This window comes from Melospiza georgiana, chromosome 2, assembly GCF_028018845.1.
Source record: "Melospiza georgiana isolate bMelGeo1 chromosome 2, bMelGeo1.pri, whole genome shotgun sequence".
Classification (NCBI taxonomy): domain Eukaryota; kingdom Metazoa; phylum Chordata; class Aves; order Passeriformes; family Passerellidae; genus Melospiza; species Melospiza georgiana.
In genome coordinates, this window is record NC_080431.1 from 20,532,120 (window position 1) to 20,554,580 (window position 22,461).

A 22,461-nucleotide genomic window follows, 5' to 3' on the forward strand; every position below is an offset into this window, starting at 1 on the left:
GGTAGCTATTAAGCAAGTGACCTGGCTGCATAGCACTAACTAGTATTCCTAGCGACTTTCCTAAAAAGTAGTGGTAAATTCTGAAACTTTATCTTATTTTCTTTGCTCAGTTAAAACATCAAAGGCCATGGCTATACTTTTCTGAGAGGTAAAACACTAATAATTCCTTTAAAACATGATAAAAGGCTTTGCATGTTTTAAGCACTGATAAGCTGTTGCACTTGTAGCTTCTTGCCTAGTAATGAGGCAAGTAATGTGGCCAAACTGACCAATTCTCATTTGAGAAAATGATACAAATTCTACTATTTAATCTTTTTCATTATCTTCTTCAGCTAGCACCTTCAAGACCATGTGATTATGGTTATGTTCATTTCATCATGTGAGCACAGCAAAAGGATCCTTAGGTACCTGTGCCAGCATGGATGAATGTTTTTATTAAAAATCACAACTTCTACTGATACATGACATAGAGTTATTTTGCTACCCACAAGCAATTCAGATTTAAATGTAAAGAAGTGCTAGTTAAGCCTTTCTGTGTTTGCCTTAGTGTAGAATCTCTCATGTAAAATCCCCATTTGTTTTTCAAAGATGAATTGCCTCAGATGTTGAATTCAATTTAACCAGTCACAGAATCTTCTGCATTGGAGGAGACCTCTAAATTCAGAGCCTGACCATTTATCCAGCAGAGCCAAGTCCACAACTAAGCCATGTACCCCAGTGCCACATCCCCATGTCTTATAAATACCTCCAGAGATGGAAATCCACCACTTCCCTGGACAGTCTGATCCAGTGCTAGACAATCCTTTAGGTGATGAAAGTTGTCCTAATATCCAATATAAACCTCCCCTGGCACAACTTTAGGCAGTTTCATCTCATTCTATCACTTGCTACTTTGGAAAAGAGGCCAACACCCAACTTACTACCACATCCTTTCAGGTAATTTTAGCCTCATGTATTCTGATAAGGATGTACTACCTTAGCAATGAGGAATCTTGTCCAAGTTTACAGAGTATTCTCATAGAGCAAAAGCTAAAAAGAAGCACAGGCTTTGGGAAGAGGAATCACAAACATGTCAGTCAAGAATACATACCCAGTTTCTGACCTCCTCCGTTTTGCTCAGCTGGCAAGGTCTATTTATTTGTTGCCCCCCTGAATGATGATTGGGAAATAATGACTGTACACATCACTTATTGTTGCTTATCACCTGCAGTGACCTGCTGGCACCCTTTGTGACCTCTGAGGTGTGGCTTTTGGTATAACCTACAGCAAGTAAGAAGCAGAGCAGGTACTCTAACACTTAAAAAAATTTGGCTGGGAGAAAGAATTCCAAGTACCAAAGTGTTCTAAATTAAAAGAAAGCTGGAAAGTGCCCTGTGTTAAAACTACTGAGTTGTGTTTTTCTGCTTTTCCCGGTGAGATAAACTTTATCTTCTTTTTTGCTGTGGTCCACTTCCTACAGGACAGATGAAGGATATGCTCTTCCTTGAAAGTATTTGACCTCTGTCCCAGGAAGGAAGTTGGCAATAAACCAAAACCCTAAGCTTTTGGGTGAGCACTGTAACCACTAATCTATTTTGGAAGGCTACAATTATAGACAGGAGGTGGGCAGCACTGTCATCACCTCCTGCTTCTGATTTTAAAACAGAAAAGTTATGACTGTATTTGGCAAAGAGTCCAATGCTATCTTTGTGCATTAGCCATATTCAGAACACGCCTCCTTGAACAGGCCCCTTGAGATTTAAGGGGTGGAGAAGAGTGTTCCAAAAGACAACTTCAGCTTAATCCCTCCAGCTCTTTCTGCATTTGGGGGAAGAACAGAAAAACTGACTCCTCCAGAGGATGATTCAGAGAACCTAAATTTAGGTACTTGTTCTGAATCACTCCCTACTTAACCTGGGGAAGCATCCTGGAGACAACTGATTCCACAGGCAAAGGTTATCCTCTGTGACAGTTCCTCTCTCAACATCCTCTCAATTGTCAGTACTATTCTCACTGGCTTCTCAGCTCCACCACAATTTAGGCAGGAAGTTGTTGCTTATCCTCAGATACCTGCGAGCACAAAGGGAGGCACATTGTAGATGTCCAAATACCTGGTTAGGGGCTGCCTAATTTCAGAATTTAAACTGCCAAATCATTAAACAAATAAACTGATTTTTAGAAGCTATAATCCACCAACAGTTTCACAAATTGTTATTGACTTCTTTGAAGTTAAGAAGCAAAGTTGGCACTTGGCAACTATTTTAGATTTAGCATTCCATCAAATTGCACCATGATTTTCCACAATTTTAAATAAATTCAGAGTTGTTTGTTGCTCTTTAAACAGAAGACATAATAATTATAAAGGGGAAAAAAGTCTTTATTACTAAATATATTCATACAACACTTTTAAATCATAAATCAGTATGTTCTGAAATTGTGGTAGCACTTTGTCACTCTTTAAACACTCAAGACTTATCGCTTTTTCCAGGTGAATTTCCGTCTGGGTCCCTCTTGACCAGGCTTTTTTCGTTCCTTCACACGCGGGTCAACTGTTAGTAATCCAGCTACAAAACACAGAAAAGCACCCATTTATTTACTGCTACCAGTTAATATACAGGTATGCTATGTGAGCAAATAACTCTGACTTTCACTAACATAATTTGTATCATCCAGAGGGCTAAAGGTTCAGAACCACAAAACACTCCAAGGAGTGTCATCAGATCCTCTAACTTCTCTTTAGTAACTGAACTTCATTCATATTTTCCTTTACACGCCACTAAAATAACCACTCATTGTTTCTTATCTACCCATATTGCTTAAGCCCTTAAAGCAGTGGTCTTCAAACTTTTTTGATCATGCAGTCCTAGCAGCATTTTTGAGCATGTACTCCCAAATATATGTATTTATTCACTTATGAATTATATACAGCACATTCTTACTGAATCCCAATGGATCAGTTGCACATTCCCTGTTCTGAAGACCACTGTTATGTGGTACATTTATTTGTGAGTACAAATATATTTATATATATAAATATACTTAAAAGTATACATGGCAATGTCCCAAACATGTTCACAATTACCTGATCTCAGTAAAGATACCAAACTCACTACCAAACTCAATGTTTATTTACAAGGGTTTTCCTAGCAAGTTATACTTGCCAGCGTTGAAAGGGTACAGTCAAAGAAACCTGTTGCAAAGCATGAATACAGCTTTTGTTTCATGGCTGGCAATAGAGTGAAAAAATCACAGATGTTCTGCCACTAATACAAGCAGGTATTCTTGCTACTAGTCCAGAAAGAGCATAATTAAAAGCTCACAGTTAATAACTGCATTTGCTGAAATAGCACAGACATCTCATCACCGAGAAGCATCAAATCCTGCAGTTATCTAAATAAATCCTATCTTATCCTAGGTAACTTGTACACACTAAATACTGCAAAGAGGAAAGAAGCTCCCTCAGTTTGGCTAGTTGCATGCAGTATGTTGCTCATTATTCTCTCTTCAAAGTCAACCCTCTGGCATTTATGTTGGAGAAGAAAACATTTTAAAACACGAAAAAGATGCAACCAGCAAAGCAAAACAAACCACAATCTCGGTATCTTACAGCTCACTAATGTCTGATCCAAATTTATTTAGTAGTGAATACAATTAATGTTTTGTGATTCTATGTTGAGGCAATATAAGCTGGTTAACAGACCTAAAAGAGGTCATGAACAGATGGAAAAATGCTTGAGAAGTCATCCAATACGTACAGAAATAATGCTAGGAAAAAAGTGAAAACAGTCTATAAATCAATGCACATCCCTTTCATACAATACACGAGGTTTCACTGGGATTATTTACTCAAATCTGATCCTTAATGATCCTTGTATTAATTCTGTTAATTACCAGAAACACATTAAGAAACATTGAAATAATTTCAATTCCTACCTTGCCTCATGAATTCCACCTCCTTTTCTGTCACAAAACTCCTCAAGGCTTTTGCAGAGGCTAAACGTATTGCTCCAGCCTGTGCAGATCTTCCTCCACCAGAGACTGTGCAAACCATATCATGTTTTCCAATTCTGCCAAGAAACTGGAAAGGGAACAATAACTGTTCCCTAAGGAAAAAAAAAAAAAAAAAAAAAAAAAAGAAGAAAAATTTAAAAATTCATGTGCATAAAGTTCTTTCCTATGCACATTTCTTATCATTGTATATTAAAAAACATAGTTAACTTTTGGGCAGAGATCCAGAAAGACATTCATATCTCATCCAAATCAATAGGAAATTAGCAGCTAGGAGCATATTCCAACTGCCAATGGTATGTATTTTAAGATCAGTTTTACAACTAACTTTTATTCCACTGCTTCTCTAAGGAAGCCAAGATCCATCAGCTCTGGATATTGAAACTGAGCAACCTCTCCCTTTATTCTTGAGCTGAAAAACCACAATATGAAATAAAAATAAAAATCACATTAGGAATAGAAACTTTATGTCAGCCTAATGAGAAGTCTTCTCTATATCAGACTGTGCACATCCTCCAAAATCTGAAGCTTTATATGAAAAACCTCACCTTGTTTGCTTCCACTATGTTACTGTATACCAGAGTAATTACACATGCATGCAATTTGCAAATCTCTTGTGAAACACTTAGAAATGATAATGCTTATTATTAATTTTTAAAATAAATTTCAAGCCCTTTCTAAGGGGACTAAAATTTGAACTATCAGAACACTCCATCCTCTTGCTTTTTGCATCCCTTCAGAAAAGGTGAGGCAAGGAGCACAGAGCAAGGTTTGTCTATCAGTAAACTCCTGAAAATTAGGAGGAAATGCAAGACACATTTTTATGAAACACATAGTTATACAGAGACAAGAACATAGACTCAACATCGCATCAATGTGTAACTGTATGGCATTACTTCTGCTGGAATAATTTAATTACAGTAAAATATAGCATTTCATAGTGCTCTCACCTGTCCTGCAGCACTGGGAAGTAATGTAAAATGTCTATTCCATTAACTGTAATTTTTCCAGTCCCATTGTCATAAACTACTGCAGTAGCTCTGGCAGTTTTTCTTTTACCTTAAAGGAAATAAACAAAATCTTTTATGAGGCTTCAATATTCTCCAGAACTTCAAGTGCCCAAGTAATTAAACAAATCTCATCACATTCATACAGTGCCAGCTGTTTGGTTTTATAGGCTGAGGTAAGAAAAAAAAATGCAAACAAAGGACAACTATCTTTCAATATATTTTAATCAATGTCTGTTAAGCAGGGGAGAAGTGTGTGTTGTGAAACCAACCTCCTTCAGCACAAAGGAAGCAATCATTTTGATAAAGGAATTATGAAACAAATAAGACATTCTTCTTCATTTTGGGGGTGATGGGGCACAAACAAGACTGGTTTTGAACTTATTAAACCTGGTGGCTTTTCTTAAATCACACGGTTGCATGCTCATCAAACTTCATTAACTACTGTTCTGAAGATACTACTGAAAACCAGCGCAAATTAAATCACAGTTTGCTGCTCTCACATCTTTGCTGTCATGTAATCTTGAAAACAACCCAGGTAAAGCAGCTCTCTAGCCATTCTGCCCCTCAAATTCTCTGTGACCTTTGTTCTTATTATCATCTGCTGCATAATACCCATAATCTCTAAGACTCCTCTTAAATGTACAGCATAAAGTGTGTGTACACATGCTTTGTCCAGAAAATCATCAGCCTATTCTATACATGTTGTTGTCACATTTTTTCCCTGCAATCACTCATATCCTGTATTCTATATTGCTTTCCAGCTGTCTGTCTCTCAAATGAAAACATAACAGCCTGTGTTTAGAAGATACAGAGATCTTCATGGCTTTTGTCTAACACCCCATCCATCTCAGTATGAATGATCAATATCCCACTGTCCATCTCTGTCCCATATTTAGAAATTTCCTCTTCACATTTTCCTAGGTGTTTGTAAATATCCAAATGCCTTGCAATTTATTCTTTGCATCTTCAAAGTTTCTCCTTGCTGGACTGCCTACAAAAATCATGATAAAGGTTACTCACTAGTCTAATCATGCCATTTTTATACTAAGCAACAGCACTGTTACATCCACGAACTATTGATGTTTGTTTGTGCAGTCCTCTACTCTTTATGTTCAGCAGTCAGCTCTGCCCCAAAATCAAAGTCCTTTTGTATCCTACACCCTGTAACCCAATGGGGTCCTCTCTACAAAGCTATCACTGTATAAAAATACATATAAAAACCAGATAGGAGTCTGGGCCAAAAATTTGTATTTTCTGACCAGTCCATGTCTTAACTTGGTGTTCCATAACATTACTAACAGCTATACATGCAGTATACATATATATGAGCATATAAAATGAAGTAGTGACACTTTCAGCAGTGTTGTACGTTATATAAAGAAAGCAGTGTGAAGAGGATTAAAGTCTGCATCATTACAAATCAACAAGAAATGATTACCTTCCCCAGTGCTGAAGGCCACTCCTCGCTCATCATGCTGCAAGGGCTCAATAACCACTTTCTGCAACTGCACAGGAACTTCTTTGGAAAACTTCTGTATGTACTTCTCCTCGATGTCAGCACATGGCAATGTCGCCAATTTTTGTAAGAGTTGAATAAATCTTGAATACTATAAGACAACAAGACTTCATTAAAGTATGCAAGTGTAATTGCATTTGCGAAAACTTTCTATTTTTATTTAATGGATCTTTCCTACTTCACTTTTATTGATGATTTCTGACAAGATGACATTTTTGCACCTACATGCTGATTTAAGAACAGCAAGCAGTTGCATCATTTTCTGTGTGACTAAAGACATCCAGTTCTTTCTTCAGAAAACAGCTAAACTATACTCCAAAGCATAACCAACCCCTTTTTAATAAAGGATTACTGTATTAGAATGAAGTTCATCTCACTTAAAAAAAAAAGAAAGGAAAAACATTGGAGGGATGTCTTAATTATTTTATTATTGTCTCATTAAAATAGGAAAAGATTTTTACTTGTTTTTTAGTAAGTCAGCATATTCCCTGATTTGGAAATAATTTTATTTCACTGAACTGAATCTCACAAATGATTATATTTCATAATATATACAAAAAAATGCCTATCTTTGGCTGTTCAAGCTGAGTTACTTTAATGTTTATGATTTCCTTTAAAACTGAACAATCAAGGTATTTAAAAATTCAAGAGATACTTGACTTAAAGGGCAACCTCTTGAAATAAATTATCCTTCGCTACTGTGTGGTTCTCCTTCCCCCTTATACCTCCCTCCAAAGTTCTCCAACATGTGATTAAAGAGTACACACCAGTGTGTTAACCCATTTGTACCAAAAGCTGGGATGTCCTGTTACCAAGTGTTACAGGCAGGAGCTCCAGACAGCTGTCACCAGGTATTGTACCATCAAAGTACAAAGGTATCGTACCATCAAAAAAGGATTTTTCATATAGATATCGTAACCTGATTTTTGAAGTTTTTTTCACTTACAAGCAGTTATTACAAGTACTTGCTCTTTTCTCCTTTACCAGACTCTTCTCTAGCAAAAATTACTACTTTTCTTGTAACTTAACAATAGTCCCTGAAAACTACTTTTACCTAACAATTTGACACCGACTTGTGGTAAAGCCTTTGAAGAGCAGAAATATGGAAATAAAAACATGTAGAAATTATAGATACTATAAAAGTAGAAAACTTCAAACAGTTCTCATTTGGAGAGTGCAAAAGGAAAAAAAATCAATAGCTCTGAGTTTGTTTAATAATGTAAACACCACTGAAATTTTTCTTGCAGTGGCAAAAGGTAAGAATTTGAGCAGGAAAGACTGGCAGCTTACACTGAGACATTTCAAATTTATTTAAACAATATATTTTACTATAGACTCAGACTTTGTAGCCTTACATGGGAGAGGCCAGTACAGAGAAAGGTTTAGTGCAGGTTTTTGGCTGGTTAGGGTTTTTGTTAGTTTATTGCAATGTACTTTCACAGATGTAAAATGTAGTCATGTACAGAGTGTACTAAAACCAAGCAGTGAAGAACACCAAACTCTTTGGTTGTACAATTAGACCTGGCATTTGGAGAGGAAAAATAGCCATTCCAAATGTAGGAGCTACTGAAAATACTGAAGTCTTAATGGCTTCTACTGCAAGTAAGGTAGAGAAAGTCTCTTGAGTATTATCAGGATTGAGAATTTGCAACAACTACTTCGAACTGATGCTTATGGACCATAATCTGCTGGAAACCTTTTTGTATCCCCCACAAACAAGGAAGCCATCACATGCCACTGCTCCAGATGACAACTGAGCAAAGGGCATGTTTGCTGCTGTTATGCTATTTTTGCAAAGCTGTTGTTCACAGGACAGACAAGATTGAGGAACACTGCTTCTAGGTGAGAAAACACTTGGAATGTTCAGACAAATAGAGTTACATTCCCTGGTACTGTCATATTTAAGCTTCCAAAAGCTGGCCACATAGACTGAACCTGCTGTGACAAAATCTAATGCTCTTCAGGCGACTGTAGGGAAAAGCTCTGAGTGAGAAAAAAGTGTATGACTATTAGGATGAATAGTCTTATACCCAGAGATAGATGGAAAGGATGACTCCAAACCTACAGAGTGATACAGTTTGCAGACACCGAGGAAACTGCAAAACTCCTCCCTCCCACCATATTCATACCAAGGAAAATGTAACAGGAGATATCTGTATCAAACCACAGATCTATACAGCTTTTTGTCTTGTTTCTGTTATTTGATTTTGTAGTCAATCACTAAGAAAAAGGACTCCTTATTTCTAGTAAGCCCTCTGTGATTTTTCTATCATTACCATGTCATCCTTAACATTAAATAACTCTGTGCAGGTTAGCTATTGTACAAATCCATTGCATTTCCCCGTGTTGAATATTTACCCCTTCTCTACAGTTAGTAACAGCAGTTCTAGCCCTATTTTTCATCTGTAACAACAATAAATGACTATTTCTATAATAAATTCTTATAACCCATTCCTGACCACATAACTAGATAACAAGGAACAAGTGCTCTAGGTCTCACAACGTTGCCAGGAGAAAAACTAAATTATGGTAATAACAATGGAAAGTTCTTAAGAGTTCTGTATTGTGCTAGATAAAAAATGTCTACACATTTTTTATCACTTCAAGTCACTTCAAAACAACATGAATGTGACAGTGCTGTGAACATATACAGACTTCATCAGAAGACAGAAAACTCTTTCGAAGAGCACCTCCTTCTGCATAATACCTTTCCAGTGTCCAAAAAACACACCCAGAGTCCATATTTTTAAGACACAAGCCTCCTTAAGATTGGGAAGATTAATTACTTACATCATTATCTGACACTTTTTCTAACAACATTTCTTCCAATTCAATCTTAGTCAGCCATCTGCTGCCAGCCAGGTTTCTGTTTAAAATATCACATATATTCTTCTTTTAATTAACCATGCAATAGAGTTACATCACAAAAGACCACACATACAGTCAATCTTTGTTCAGAAATACATTTTTCATTACAAATGAATGCAGATCACATTCCTATAGTAAACATGAGAAGGCCTACGTTAATTTTAAAAGATTTGCCTTTTCAAAGGTGTGGTAACTTCATGTATTGAATTAACCACTTGACCATTATGAGTATCAGCTATGCATTATTCATATTATTGAAGTCAGAGATTGAGTTAGAGTAATACTGTAATAGGAAGTGATCTTCCCTCCAGCTTACGACTTACTTTTAAAAGCCTGCTGCCAGGAAAAATTTGGTATACTAGCAGCACAGAGCAAAATCAAAGGCAGAATGTAAAAATCAAATTCTTTTGCCACTGGTCTTCACTTTTCTGATCAATATAAAGAGCAGCACTAGCAGTAAGCATAGTCAAAGTACTAATGTAGCAGTGACACCCTGTGTTCTATCTACTGTGTAATCTTGAGCTGCTCAGCACAGTGACTGCACTGATGGCAGCAAAAGCAGAAATTTCTAAGATAACAGCCTCACACAGGAGAGATGCTAAGGCAAAGAAAAACCTTGAAGTAGATCTTTGAAATATATATGATATGAAGTGACCAACTAAACAGCCACAAAAATACATACCAACATTACCAGGTAAATTTAAAGCAAATACGTAACTAGCTTCTTAAACTCCTCAGGTTTTTCAGAAACAGTGTTTTCAGCAGCATGAAGGAAGCTGTGATTCAGTAAAACACTCCTTCTGAAGGTGTTTTAAGGAGTACTACTTCTCAAGCATGCATACTAATGCTTTTCTGAGTCAGGACGTGAGAAAGGATTATTTAGAAACAATGCAGATTTTAACAATGATTTTAAAACGCTTCCAATCCTGCCCTAGTATATATAGATATATACTTACATTTACATACTGTTACTTGCTACTTCCACTAAAGCTGGAAAAAATTTCTTGCACGTGAAAAGCTATAAACTTGAAGTAGTTCAGATCAGGTACTAACCCTACAGTTAATATTACAGAATGGATTCACAATAGATTATTTTCTGGGAAAAAAACCCTAAACCAAACCCCTAACTCCATGCCTCTCAGACAAAAAAACCAGCCCTTCCCACTAACCCTCTACCTATACTTAGGAGATAAATTATCCTATCCAGACTAATCTCAGAGGAAGTACCATATCCAGTGTGAGAAGTAAGTATCAAAAATTCTTTAAATACTCTGAGCTTTACAAACCTAACAGGGAAAAAACCTTTCATCTCTGACTAGCTTTAGGTCGTTTTTCACATCAGTAAATCCACTGGCTGAGCTCTGTGAAGAGTCAGGCTATTTTTCAGCAGCATGCAGCAAGAAACTAAATTCATTTGTTTTCTTGTCTGCTCAGAACCTAACACAAATCTATAATAAAACATTTTGTGGGTCACAGAATGCTATTTATATCATGAAGAAACATGAACTTCTGTTATTTAAGAAATTGAAATAATCTCAGCAAATTAATCCTTTCTCTTCCTAACATAAATAAAAAATGGCTGAAATGAAGAAGTGACAAACCAACACCATGTGCTCCTGGAGCAATGCATAAATCTGGCTAGAAAATACACAGCAAGAACAAAGATAAAAACAACTTGGGACTGGGAAAAATAACTATACAGTAAAGCAGTAAATGCCTAAACCAAAACTTCCTAGCTGCAACCATTTCTTTTAAACACTTGCTTAACTTAATTTTCCAATTCAAAATCCTTGCAAGAAATCTCAGAAAAAATCAAGACTACAGTCTAAGAGGAGCAAACAGCACCTAAAAGCATATCCTGATTGGATACACCTAGAAACCAACAAATGTAGATTTCCCATAGCTTCTGGTTGACATGGAGCTTTTCTGTCCAGTGGCTAACTAGACGAAGAGCTTGCTGCGCATACTAGGGAAGTTAAACAGAAAAAAAACACACTAAATTCATTCACTAATAGTGGTAATGATTAAAGAAATCCAGCCAAACAAGCTTTTCCAAACTGTTCAAAGCCTTTAGAAGAAAAATAGTGAAATTAAGTATTTTGAGACTCTTAAATATAAATATTGGTAAGCTAAAATACTCAAGAACTGTAATTAAAGACTATTAAAGAGCTCAGCCTTAGATATTGAGATTTTAAAAGCAGGAACAATGTAGTTGGTACTTTAAAAGCCCATGCTTTTTTATAAAAAGTTTACCTCCTTTTTTCAAAATGCTTTAATAAAAGACATAATTAGAAAAATTCATACAGAATTTATGTTTTATATATATCTAAAACATTCATATATATGAATAGACATGTTTTGTACAGAAACATACAATTCTGGATATTTTGTGTTTATTTTCAAATCACACTTCAGAACTTTTACAAAGCAAAGAAAAAAAAGTGCAGAGAGAGTTTAAAGAGTAAGAGAAATAGATGGGATTTCTCTACTCTAACAATGAGAAGTGAGTGCTCCACACATATCTGGTAAAACTTTTCAACGTGAAATTACCATACAAATATGGTAATTTCTATTACCTTCTATTCCTTCTATTACAAGGAATAGAGAAAAAGCCTGAAAATGTGTTTGAGGAAAAGAAGGCAGGTAGTGTGGGGAACTACCAGAAGTGCCAAAACAGAATATGAAAGCACATTAAGAAAACTACTACCAATATTCATTCTAATTGGAAGCTTACCTTTTTTCCTTCTGAAGAGGAAGGTCTTGAGCTGTCAGTTGGTCTTGATGTTTCTGAACATTCAGAAATTTTTCATATGTTTCCTTAAATGCATATGGAAGAAGTATTTAAATAAATTTTTTTCATTTAATATTTAAATTTTGCTACTTAAAACACATGTTTAAATGGTTTTACTTTTCAAACACTTAAAATACAGAGGTCAGAAAACAAGCAGAGCTCTGAAAAAAAAATCATGTGCAGTTCAAAATGACTGATTTTGAATTCTGCAATTTTTGTCTTCTTACAAAAGCTTGTAAAAAAAAAATCTCAGCTGTATACAGAAAGACAACTACATTTGTATAATTAATGCAACTCCAAAACATACTGCACAATAATTTCATCAGTGTATTCACATTTTGGTTTGACTTCCTCAAAATACTGACAAGGTTTAAGATGTATTTAATTTCATTTAGTTAGGATTTTTGTACATGTAGAAGTGTCAGATTTACTGGTGGTCTGTATCAGTCACAACTTCTTACTCTGGCATGTCTACATGGATACAAAGTTGCACATTTATCACAGTAAGCATTTCTGTTCTTTCAACTGTGCAGATGGACCTACTCTGAATTTTCAGTATTTTTAAATAACTTTCTCAAAATTCTTAGCTATATTATTATTTTCAAAAAAATGGCCTGACAGTGATTTTAGGGTTTTTTTTCAGTTCAGAAACTTATAAAGACTACTTGTTCTAAAATATAACCTCTAATACTCTTAATTACAACAACGATCCAAATGCAAAGGTAAATAGGATTATTTGAAGAAATAATTATAAATTATATTGAAACAACAGGACAGTTGTACTACAACTGAGTACTTCTATGCAAAATAATTTACTTTCATTTAGGAGTGAAATAGAAAGCTTATAGTCACTTTACTATACTGTACTAATATGAATTTTAGCAAATACTACAGAGAAACAAGAGTAAGAATTAATGGGGAAAAGCAACAATAGTTTGGGGATTTTTATTTGTAATACTTAAAAAAAACAGTAAAGAAAGAAACATGAGATACCACTGTGCTGTCAGATATTAACTAATAAAATATTAGTTCTTGACATAAAACTGGGATTTATATCAGGATGCAGTAAAATATCTGCAACAGCTTAAAAATAACCAAAAAATAGAAGCCCCTTGCTTAGTTATAAACACCTACTGTTCAAGCTGATTTTTTCACTAATATAAAATACACCTGCACATACACTAAAAATATTTGTACTAAAAATGTATGAACAAAGAACAGATTGTTATCTGAGCTGCACTCAAAGCATTTAAATAGGGACAACTCACTGAAGTCTCTGATGCAGGTCACTGATGACATTTTTAATGGCATAATAGAACAAACTATTTTTAAAATAATTCCACAGTTAAAAATCTTGAAGTACAAAATTGTTCACTTCTGAGACAGCATGAGAATTCATTTATTATAGCAGTAAGTCTTTCAGAAATCCTTTCTCTTTCGTGAGGTAATTGTATCAGATAGGAACTAGGAAAAAATGTCAAATTAAAAAAAAGTTTATTTATCCTCAAACACAGGAAACATTACATAAAAGAGCAGCAAGCCTATTTTCAAGTATTTCCAAACCTCACAAATATAACCATAGTCCTCTAAGGAAACAGGATAGAGTATTACTACTGTGGGCAAGATTTATGTAACATCACTCTAGTAATCTTAACAACCTCATCAAAGCTGAGCATTAGGCTTCAAAAATTATTGCCTATACATTAAAGCTGACACAGTTTGGGTTAGAGAGCATGAGGTGTGCCTGCACCAAGCAATTTGTAGGTATCTGTAGTTAAGTACTGGTAAAGAATGAGTATGGAAGCTTCTGCTTGGGACCACAGAGTGAAGGAAGAGAAGGGGAAGGAGGGCTGTGTCTGTCCCTCAGCAAGCTGGGGAGAGCTCAGCTGGAACAGTCAGAGATTGAATCTGGTGAGCTCTGTGAGTGTCTGCATCTGGAAGAAGTCAAGCCACAAGGCACAAAGATGATATTTTGGTGTCAGATGCTTAGAATTCTGACATACTGGATTATCAGGTCTTATAAATGTGTATGGAGGTTTTTCACCTTACTGCTACTCTTGACTTACCTCTTGCCTTCAAAGGCAGAGGGTGTCACCACTCTACCTGCAAAAGCAGCCTCCTGTCTGCCCCCTCACAATCACCCATCCTCCTCCAATGCATTCTGGCATACATATTTATTTATTAGTATGGTCAGCAAAAATACATGAACAGGAGCTCAACACAGCTCCTTAAAAAAGGACACCTGGAAGTAATCCCAGCTGTGACCTTAAGAGACATACGACAGTCAGAATTGCTTCTAAACAGCAACTCAAGAATTTTCAGGTAACATGACACAAGTCAGAAGACTTAAGGATTTTTTCATATTTGGAAATGATTGATAAACACGGGCAAATAAAATAAGATATGGGTTACGATCTACCACTTTCTAGCCTCAGAAATTAATTGTCAGTTACAATGACAAAAGAGGTTAGAGCAGCAGCAACAATAAAATTTTCCTGAAGACCCTCCCTAGGTAATCCCAAAGAACACCAACACTCCACAGCCTGTTTAAGTTTTAAGAACGTGCACTTTTAAGAATTAAAATTATATCTTTAAACTGTTCTGGTTAAATTACAGCAATCATGTCTATTCAGACAAAGAACCCTTTACTCAGGAGATGAAGTCAAGCAACATTGAAAAGTAGCATTTTAAAGTAATTCCAAGTGTAAGAGAAATGTTAAATATAATTTCCTACATATTTCTGGCAATGAAAGTGGACTTAGAACTCTTTATAAAATTTTGGTCTGAAGTACTAGAAAAAAAAAATAAAAACATTGATGCATGTATCTTATCTCTGTATAGAGATAAAGCCAACAGACTGAAAGAACCACTCACGTGTGAAGTAAAGTATGTGGATGAGCCTTTGCAAAATCAGGAATCACATGTAATGCCCAATAATTTATCTGACAAATCTTCACTCCCCAATGGCTAAAGAAAGCTTCTGAAGACACACTTGCTTTTTCAAAGCTGGCAGGTGAAGATTTTACTAATCACTTGAGGATTCAATAGTCCAATTCATGACTGTACACATCTGTGTGTCTTGTAAACTCAGCTATTACACAATCAAAATAGCTGATTTTACAAGATTGACTATGTACTGAAACGCTTCCATTTCTAATAGAGAGATCAAATTTCAGATCTCTACAAGGACACTTAAAATAATTAAAAATTATTTTACTCTGCACTAAAAAATAGGGAAGAAATCAGCAAATGAATCCCTAAAAGAGATTTTTATGGGGAAAAAAAATTCTGTCAACATTATAGTTAAGATATGCTGCAGAGCCCACATTTTACCTCAGTTTGCACTTTAATTTGTTTCTTGTGCTTTGAGTTCAGCATACAGTTTGAATGGTTTTAAGTTTTGGAATATTTTTGAGAGTTAAAATGCTCAATTGTTAGAGTATTTACCTCAATCCATAAGCCCTGATATTTCCAAAAAATGTACAAGCATGATTATATGGAATTACTATTCTCCTGTGCACAATAGTATGAAGATACCATTTTGTCTTGTTCTGCACATTACAAAAATGGTATTATTCCAAAAAACTTTTAAGTGAAATGATGATCAAATGCACTATCAAATATTTGCAAAATGGCGTTTCATGCAATAAACAGTTCTTTGTGCATCAGAAGAAAAATAAATGGTCTTTTTCCCTACAGCTAAACTTTATTCAACAAGGAGCACAACAATATCATCAAAAGACATCTTCAACAATAATGCCTGAAACAAATATCTAATATAATAGTTCATTTCATATTGAAAGCCAAACATGTATATTGGCAATTACAATACAGACAAAGTTTATTTCCATAAGTGGACAATACTTTTTATAAGTGCTAACTAAACAATAATGCTACGCCCATTATATAACTAACAGGTAATAAAATTCAGGTTCCACACGAGCATATGTAATTAATGGCATACAAGTTTAAGCTAAACACTATGTTTATCCTGTTTATTAGATTTAATGTAGCAATTTAAAAGACATCTTCAAATCAGATTGATTACTTACACTAGGCTGTATTAATATGCAACTCTTTTCTGGACAAATTAATTAGCTTTGAGACTAAGGAACACATTTTGTTAAATACACATTAGTTGAATAAGTGGTTAAAACAATGTTGGAATTTCATGCAGATTTTGGCTTGTTGGGAATTTCATGCAGATTTTGGCTTTCATTTGGCCAACTTAGAAAAAACCCTGTTAAATCTAACTTAATGGATTTACATTTAAAGAAGCCTATTTAATGAAAATATTCAGAAACAGCTGAAGAACACTCAAGCATCCTATACTAATGAAAAATGCATTTGTCAAGGCCATTTGTTTGAAGGTGGTTGCCATGCTCTTAGAAACAAAACGCGCACTATACTTTCAGAGATTTCCAAGGCAAGCTAACTACTTGGAAGAGCTAAAAATAAACTTGTGCTCCTTGTAAAATTTGTAATTTCTTCATTATGATGGAATGCAACAAAACATCTTGCCCTTGGGTTGCTCTGTTTCAGCCAAAACAAATGCAAATGGCTTGTCAGATGACAGCTGTTTGATAAGGCTCCTCTACAAGACCTGCATGCTTTACTTTTTTCCGTGAAACTTGGGATGAAAGGCAGAAGGCAGGAAGAGAATTAATGTAGCATACAGTCTAAAGGCAATGCTACAACCGTGATTAAGTAGAAAAGTTAAAAGGCACAGATTTTCCACAGCCTTGCTGTGTGCAACCCATCCGTGTAACAAGTTGACAGGCCTAGCGCGTCAGCTCCATCATCCTCTCCGACAGCTAAAACGCAGCATTGCATCCCTTTTCAGAGAAAATTTGCGTCTGCACCATGAAGCGTTGTACATTATTTCTTAGCACTGCAGGGGGCTCAAGTCCATATGGAACCTTCACAAATATTACCACAGATCAAACCAGCGGCGTTTCGAGGCAGATTTGACATACCTATTTAAATGAACAGCGGGGGTCCTCGGGCTGCCTCGGGCTGTGCAGGAGAAAACCTCTGTGGAAAGCCTATGCTGCAGCTCCATTACTCAGCAAAGACACTCTCTACATTTATCATTCATTTCATTTCTGCCAGGGCAAGAAGCTCATTTGCCCAAGGTCAGCAACAAAAAAAAAAAAAGAAAAAAAAAAGTGGGGGTGTTTTTCATTCTCCCAAAGAAATAAATGTACCTGACAAGAGGGGATTTTGTCCTTTGGGTACACAGAAGTCAAATAAATATCAGATCATTCTAATAAAAACACTATACTCAGTATAGCTGTGCACTGAATTTGTGACCATAAAGTTTGTTTTTCTGACAACTGACTAACCAGAGAACTAACTTCTTAAAACTATCTAATGAGGAAACAAAATCTGATATGAATATGCAATTAAATATTTCTGCATTATTATATTATACATTATTAATGCTTTTGTCATGTATAAGTACATGTAAGAAACATTAATGTCTTCACACAGACTCTTCTAAAGATGCAGATAATGCCTGTGCTACTGAGGGTCACAGATATGAAAAATCTGTTTCTTCACAACCCATGTCAAGACTCAGGGTCTAGAGGTGCCCTATTAGATACAGCTTTTTTCATAAAGGTATAAGATGCAGATCCTTTACTCCTGGAACCATATTAATCAGAAAAAGCCTTAAGTTTGCATGAATGGAACCATCTTAGAAAAATCAATTAAGCAGTTTAAATGCAAATTCTCTTCACACTAAATGTCAGCACAAATAACATTTCCTATAGCTTTGCCCTTCACAGAGGAAAAAAAAGAACTATTTTTTATTCTACAATGAACTTTGCTAGAACTAGGCATTTTTGTTGTATGTGCACTCTCCACTACTGATCTTTTGCTACCAACTACAGTTAGAGCCTACAGGAAAGTGTTCAGACTATTCAAAACCAGTCCATAGTCAAAACTGTAAAATGAAACAAAAATTAAAGGAAGAACTATTATGTAGCGTGTTCTCTTAAATGTGACATAAAAAGTTCATAATAATGAATATTGTGACACAAAAATATACACTGCATGTAGCTTCAGATGTGATAATATGGCCTTCTGTGAAAACATAACTAAACCCAGGAGATCCTGGGTGGCACCTCTAGAATAACATGCACTTGACTGGGAGCTGACATTATTTATTACAAGTAACATACTTACATGCATTAATGAATAATACGACTGCTTGCCAGTGTAAAAGAGGAAGTGAAATGGTCGGCCATCTTCTCCCCACTGGATTTCTAATGGAAGGCAAGATTAGACAAGAAAGCAATATACAATCCCTAAAAAAAATCCCTTGTATCTAACTGCAGTTATAAACCTCTTTCATAATACTGACTGTCTTTCTAAATATCAGAGAACAAAGACATTTTACAGGTGTTCAATCTGCCTGGAAATCTAAGAGTTCAGACAATCTTTTTAAAAGCTAATCTCCCTCTGCAACTAGAAGAAAATATTTAACATTATAATTGTAAATAATCTTTTACATAAGGAAATCCATCATGTACAATTCTAAAAGATTGTATAGGTGGTATTACAAATAGAAGTATACATTTTAGTGTAAAAAGAAGTACAAACTAAGAGACAATTGAAATCTACATTGAAAAGTGAAAGATTAGCAGCTCTGGAAAAAACAGTGCTAAAACAAATAAGGTTTTTATTTTATTGGGTTTTATTTATAATACATCTAAGCTAAACTAAGTATGTGTACATTTGTCTTTTGTGGGCAACAACCATATTCAGAACTTGGGTGAGTTTGGAACTCATTTTTGTTATTAAATGTGGGATATTGAAATACAAAGACCTATTCTACAGTTTACATAATTGGCTAAGCAAGAAAACAAATGTTTCATATTAATTCAGAATATCCAGTGTGTTCTATTCATTACAAAATATTATTTAAAGTCAAATTTTGACTTTGGAGGAAAAAAAAGGCAAACTTAGATAACAAAGATCTCTTTCAAATAAAGAAAAACTACAAAAATAAAAACCTGGGAGCTTTTTACAAATTGAACTGTAGAGAAAGTCACAGCCATTTTATCCAGTGAAGTTAATTAAAGCTACCTGAAAACTGAGGGCAAAGATAAGACTCCAGAAACCTGTCTGATAAGCACAGTATATATTGGATTGGAACATCAAGATATATATATACATTCAGAAGCTGAATGTAAAGATGCAAAACTAGGCAGAAAATAAAGAATACAGGGAACTTCTACCCACATATACTACTACTGTGATTTTTCATGTATGCAGTTGTGAAACCATATTTTGTTGAAAAAAACTGTTGTGGAAACTTTCCAAAGTATAAAGTTAAGTTTTTGTACTTCAAAGTTATTGAAGACACAATACATAGACAAGACAAAGCTGCCTTAAGAGATACTTATTGAATGTGTTATTTTTAGATATAAATACAAAACTAAACATTTATACTAATTTGTTCTTACAGTCCTCAGGATATTGCTAGCATTTCGAAGAATGCTTCAGTCCTGAAAGCATATAGAATAGTAGCTTAGTTCTTCCATAAAACAGCCCTTGGATTTTAAAACTACTAAATGATTAACTCTCTCCTACCCTTTCGCTTTCTACTTTTTTACTTCACAATACAGGGAAGTTGAAAAATAAGGCATGATAACATTTGAAAGATGGAAATCCAGAATTTCGGATGGTTTAGACTGCTTTCTAAAGACATGAAGTCCCCCAAAAAACAAGCATCAATTATTCCAGCAACAGGAAGAAAGAAGGAAAATTTTAAGATTTTAATGATAATCAGAAATGTTTATCTGAGACCTGATAGCTCAGTGAATGTAGAATTTCACACCTCTGCTACTAGTTGATATCAAATACTAGTCAAAACCAGACAACAGGTTTTGACCTTATCTTTCAAATGTTCTATTTAAAATTAAATTGTTGATTTTAGTGAACTGACCAACATACTGGTGTATCATTGACATCTGGGACTCTATACAGTGTCTCAGGAGAAAGACCAAAGACAGTATGGACAGACATGCAGAGTTAGGACTTTAAGGTCAAAGAACTAATTAGGAGAGGTTCCACTCTATTATTTGAAAAAAATTCAAACCTGTAATTTCTAATCTTCTAGAGCAACAAAGTTACAAAGAAAACTTTTGGTTTAAAACAGTATTAACGAATATTTTATGGAGGTGATAGCTCTGACAAAAAGCTACTGAATTCTACATATCATTCTATTTATTGCTTATTTTTAAACAATGAAAAACATTTCTCTTAGTCAGTTAACACAATTTCTGAGAAGATCAGTGGTACTCTGGAATACACTGATAATTTTTATCCTAAACCACAGAATATCAGAATAGACTTTTACTGGTCATGTTTTAGTAGTCATTAGGAATATAGGCAAAAGAGCCAATCCATAAAAATAAGAAATTCTACATATGCAACAATCCTAATACTTAGAAATAATAAAGTATCTAAGAACACTTACTTCTCTGCTCTGGAAAAACTTCAGTAGGATGCTGTAAATAAATGAAAAATATCAGCAAAAGGGAAAAGTTACTCAAAGTAACATGCTACAGCTATTCAGAAATGCAACAAAAAATCCTACCTTCATCAGAGGTCTGGCTCGTTTGTCAAATAAGCCAGAGGGAAAGAGATAGGCAATGGCTCTCTGAAAAGAAGAAGAAAGATCTTGTATGTGACCTTTTTTCCCACAAAAGCATCATCAAAAACATTTCTTATGCATCTTCTTATGCAAAAAATAGCATAATTTTTGTACAGCAGGCAACCAAATCAGTAAGAAAATATGACACATATGTGATGTGCTGAAACAAAAAGCAGATAATTTCTTCTGGAATCCTCAGAGGTAAAACCTCATTCTGAAGGCTGTACGCTACTGCAATAGAATGAGTGAACTTTCTTCTGCCAAATTCAGTTTTTATAGAATGCACTTATCATAACTTACCTGAACTACTCAAGTGCAAAGACCCCCTTTATACACAATGATTTTCCAGTAAAATTTCAAGTGCTGTGACTTCCATCACAATCACAACACTTACTTATTTATCTTTCTGAAAATATCAGTGCTTCCTAACAGTGCCTACTGACAGACCAAGCATAGAAATTTTATTTAAGGCAACAGGAAAAAGCCAAATTTTAAACATTTGGAATCCCACTTTCTACAATTTCCAGTCATAGTTTCCTCAAGTCTAAAAAGCCATGTTTGTTGTGCCAGTAATAGCTACTTTACATAGCCTAAATAAGCATTTCACTGATCACTGCATTTGGAAACAACTGTGAATCACTAAAATCTTTGCTGAACTTGAACTAACTGCCCAGAGAAGAAAGACTCAAGTGACATCTTTTTTCTTTTTCCCTTAGATACCTGAAGGTTTGACAAAACACTTTAGAAAAATACATGATATTCATCACACTCATTGTTTACTGTTTTCACTAAGTACAAGGTACATACTGTATTTTGACTTAATATTTACCAGTATTTATGTGATATATAAAATGAGCATTATTTGCCTACAACAAATGAAGTTAGTATACCAATACTCCAAACCATTCTGGCCAAAATTTAAGGCAAAGCACCTTACAAAGTTAAGCCCAATGACACACATTTCTGCTTAATATCATCTTACTCTCCCTCTTCAATGTAACTAAACCATAATTTAATAATGCAAAAACATGGATTTATCAGAGCTGTTTATTTTAATTTGTTTCTAAAAACAAACCAGAAAAAGCTAGCCACCAAAAGCTCCCAGATGTAGGAGTCTGGCAAGTGTAGCCAACTTCAGACAGTGGGTAGCAGAGCTTCAGACAGAAATATTGTGCTTGCACAGTAAAATGGACCAACCAAATAAACCCTTCTGGCAGTGGTCTCATTTATATTTCCATTAGACAGTACAGAAAAGTAGAATTACAATAAAATCTGAGGTTAAAATCTCTCAAGAAGAACGGCTCTTTGTTAGCTAGGCTACCTTAGGGCTATTACTTGCTGATAATTTTTTCCATAGACTTGGAGTGCTTTGTCAGTGCTTCAACAGATTTAATATGCATGGAGTGTAAAAAGACCTAACCTATTACTTTCATTAATCCCCTACTGGCATTCTGAACAGAAATTTTCAGAATTCTGAAGCAAACAAAAGGCTTAACTTGATTTTATAAAATGGTAATTTTGTTTCTCTTAGTGACTACTGTATTCCCATTTGTTAGTCAATGGGCATTTTATGCATACACACAGTAGGTGAACACCTATTTATGAACAAATGGGGATTAATTAT

General features: G+C 35.0%; 1 protein-coding gene across 1 annotated transcript in view; it reads right to left on the bottom strand.

Moving 5' to 3' along the window:
- Window positions 1-2,335: 2,335 nt before the first annotated feature.
- The window catches only part of MRPS9 (mitochondrial ribosomal protein S9), a 34,009-nt gene continuing 13,883 nt past the window's right edge, over window positions 2,336-22,461 (bottom strand). The window contains exons 3-11 of the mRNA XM_058019092.1: window positions 20,781-20,843; window positions 20,661-20,691; window positions 18,362-18,441; window positions 12,116-12,198; window positions 9,304-9,379; window positions 6,436-6,604; window positions 4,938-5,046; window positions 3,913-4,082; window positions 2,336-2,543 (exon numbers count right to left, since the gene is read on the bottom strand). Coding sequence (XP_057875075.1) covers window positions 2,452-2,543; window positions 3,913-4,082; window positions 4,938-5,046; window positions 6,436-6,604; window positions 9,304-9,379; window positions 12,116-12,198; window positions 18,362-18,441; window positions 20,661-20,691; window positions 20,781-20,843 — 873 coding nt within the window. The 3' untranslated portion in view covers window positions 2,336-2,451. The remainder of the gene's footprint in view (window positions 2,544-3,912; window positions 4,083-4,937; window positions 5,047-6,435; window positions 6,605-9,303; window positions 9,380-12,115; window positions 12,199-18,361; window positions 18,442-20,660; window positions 20,692-20,780; window positions 20,844-22,461) is intronic.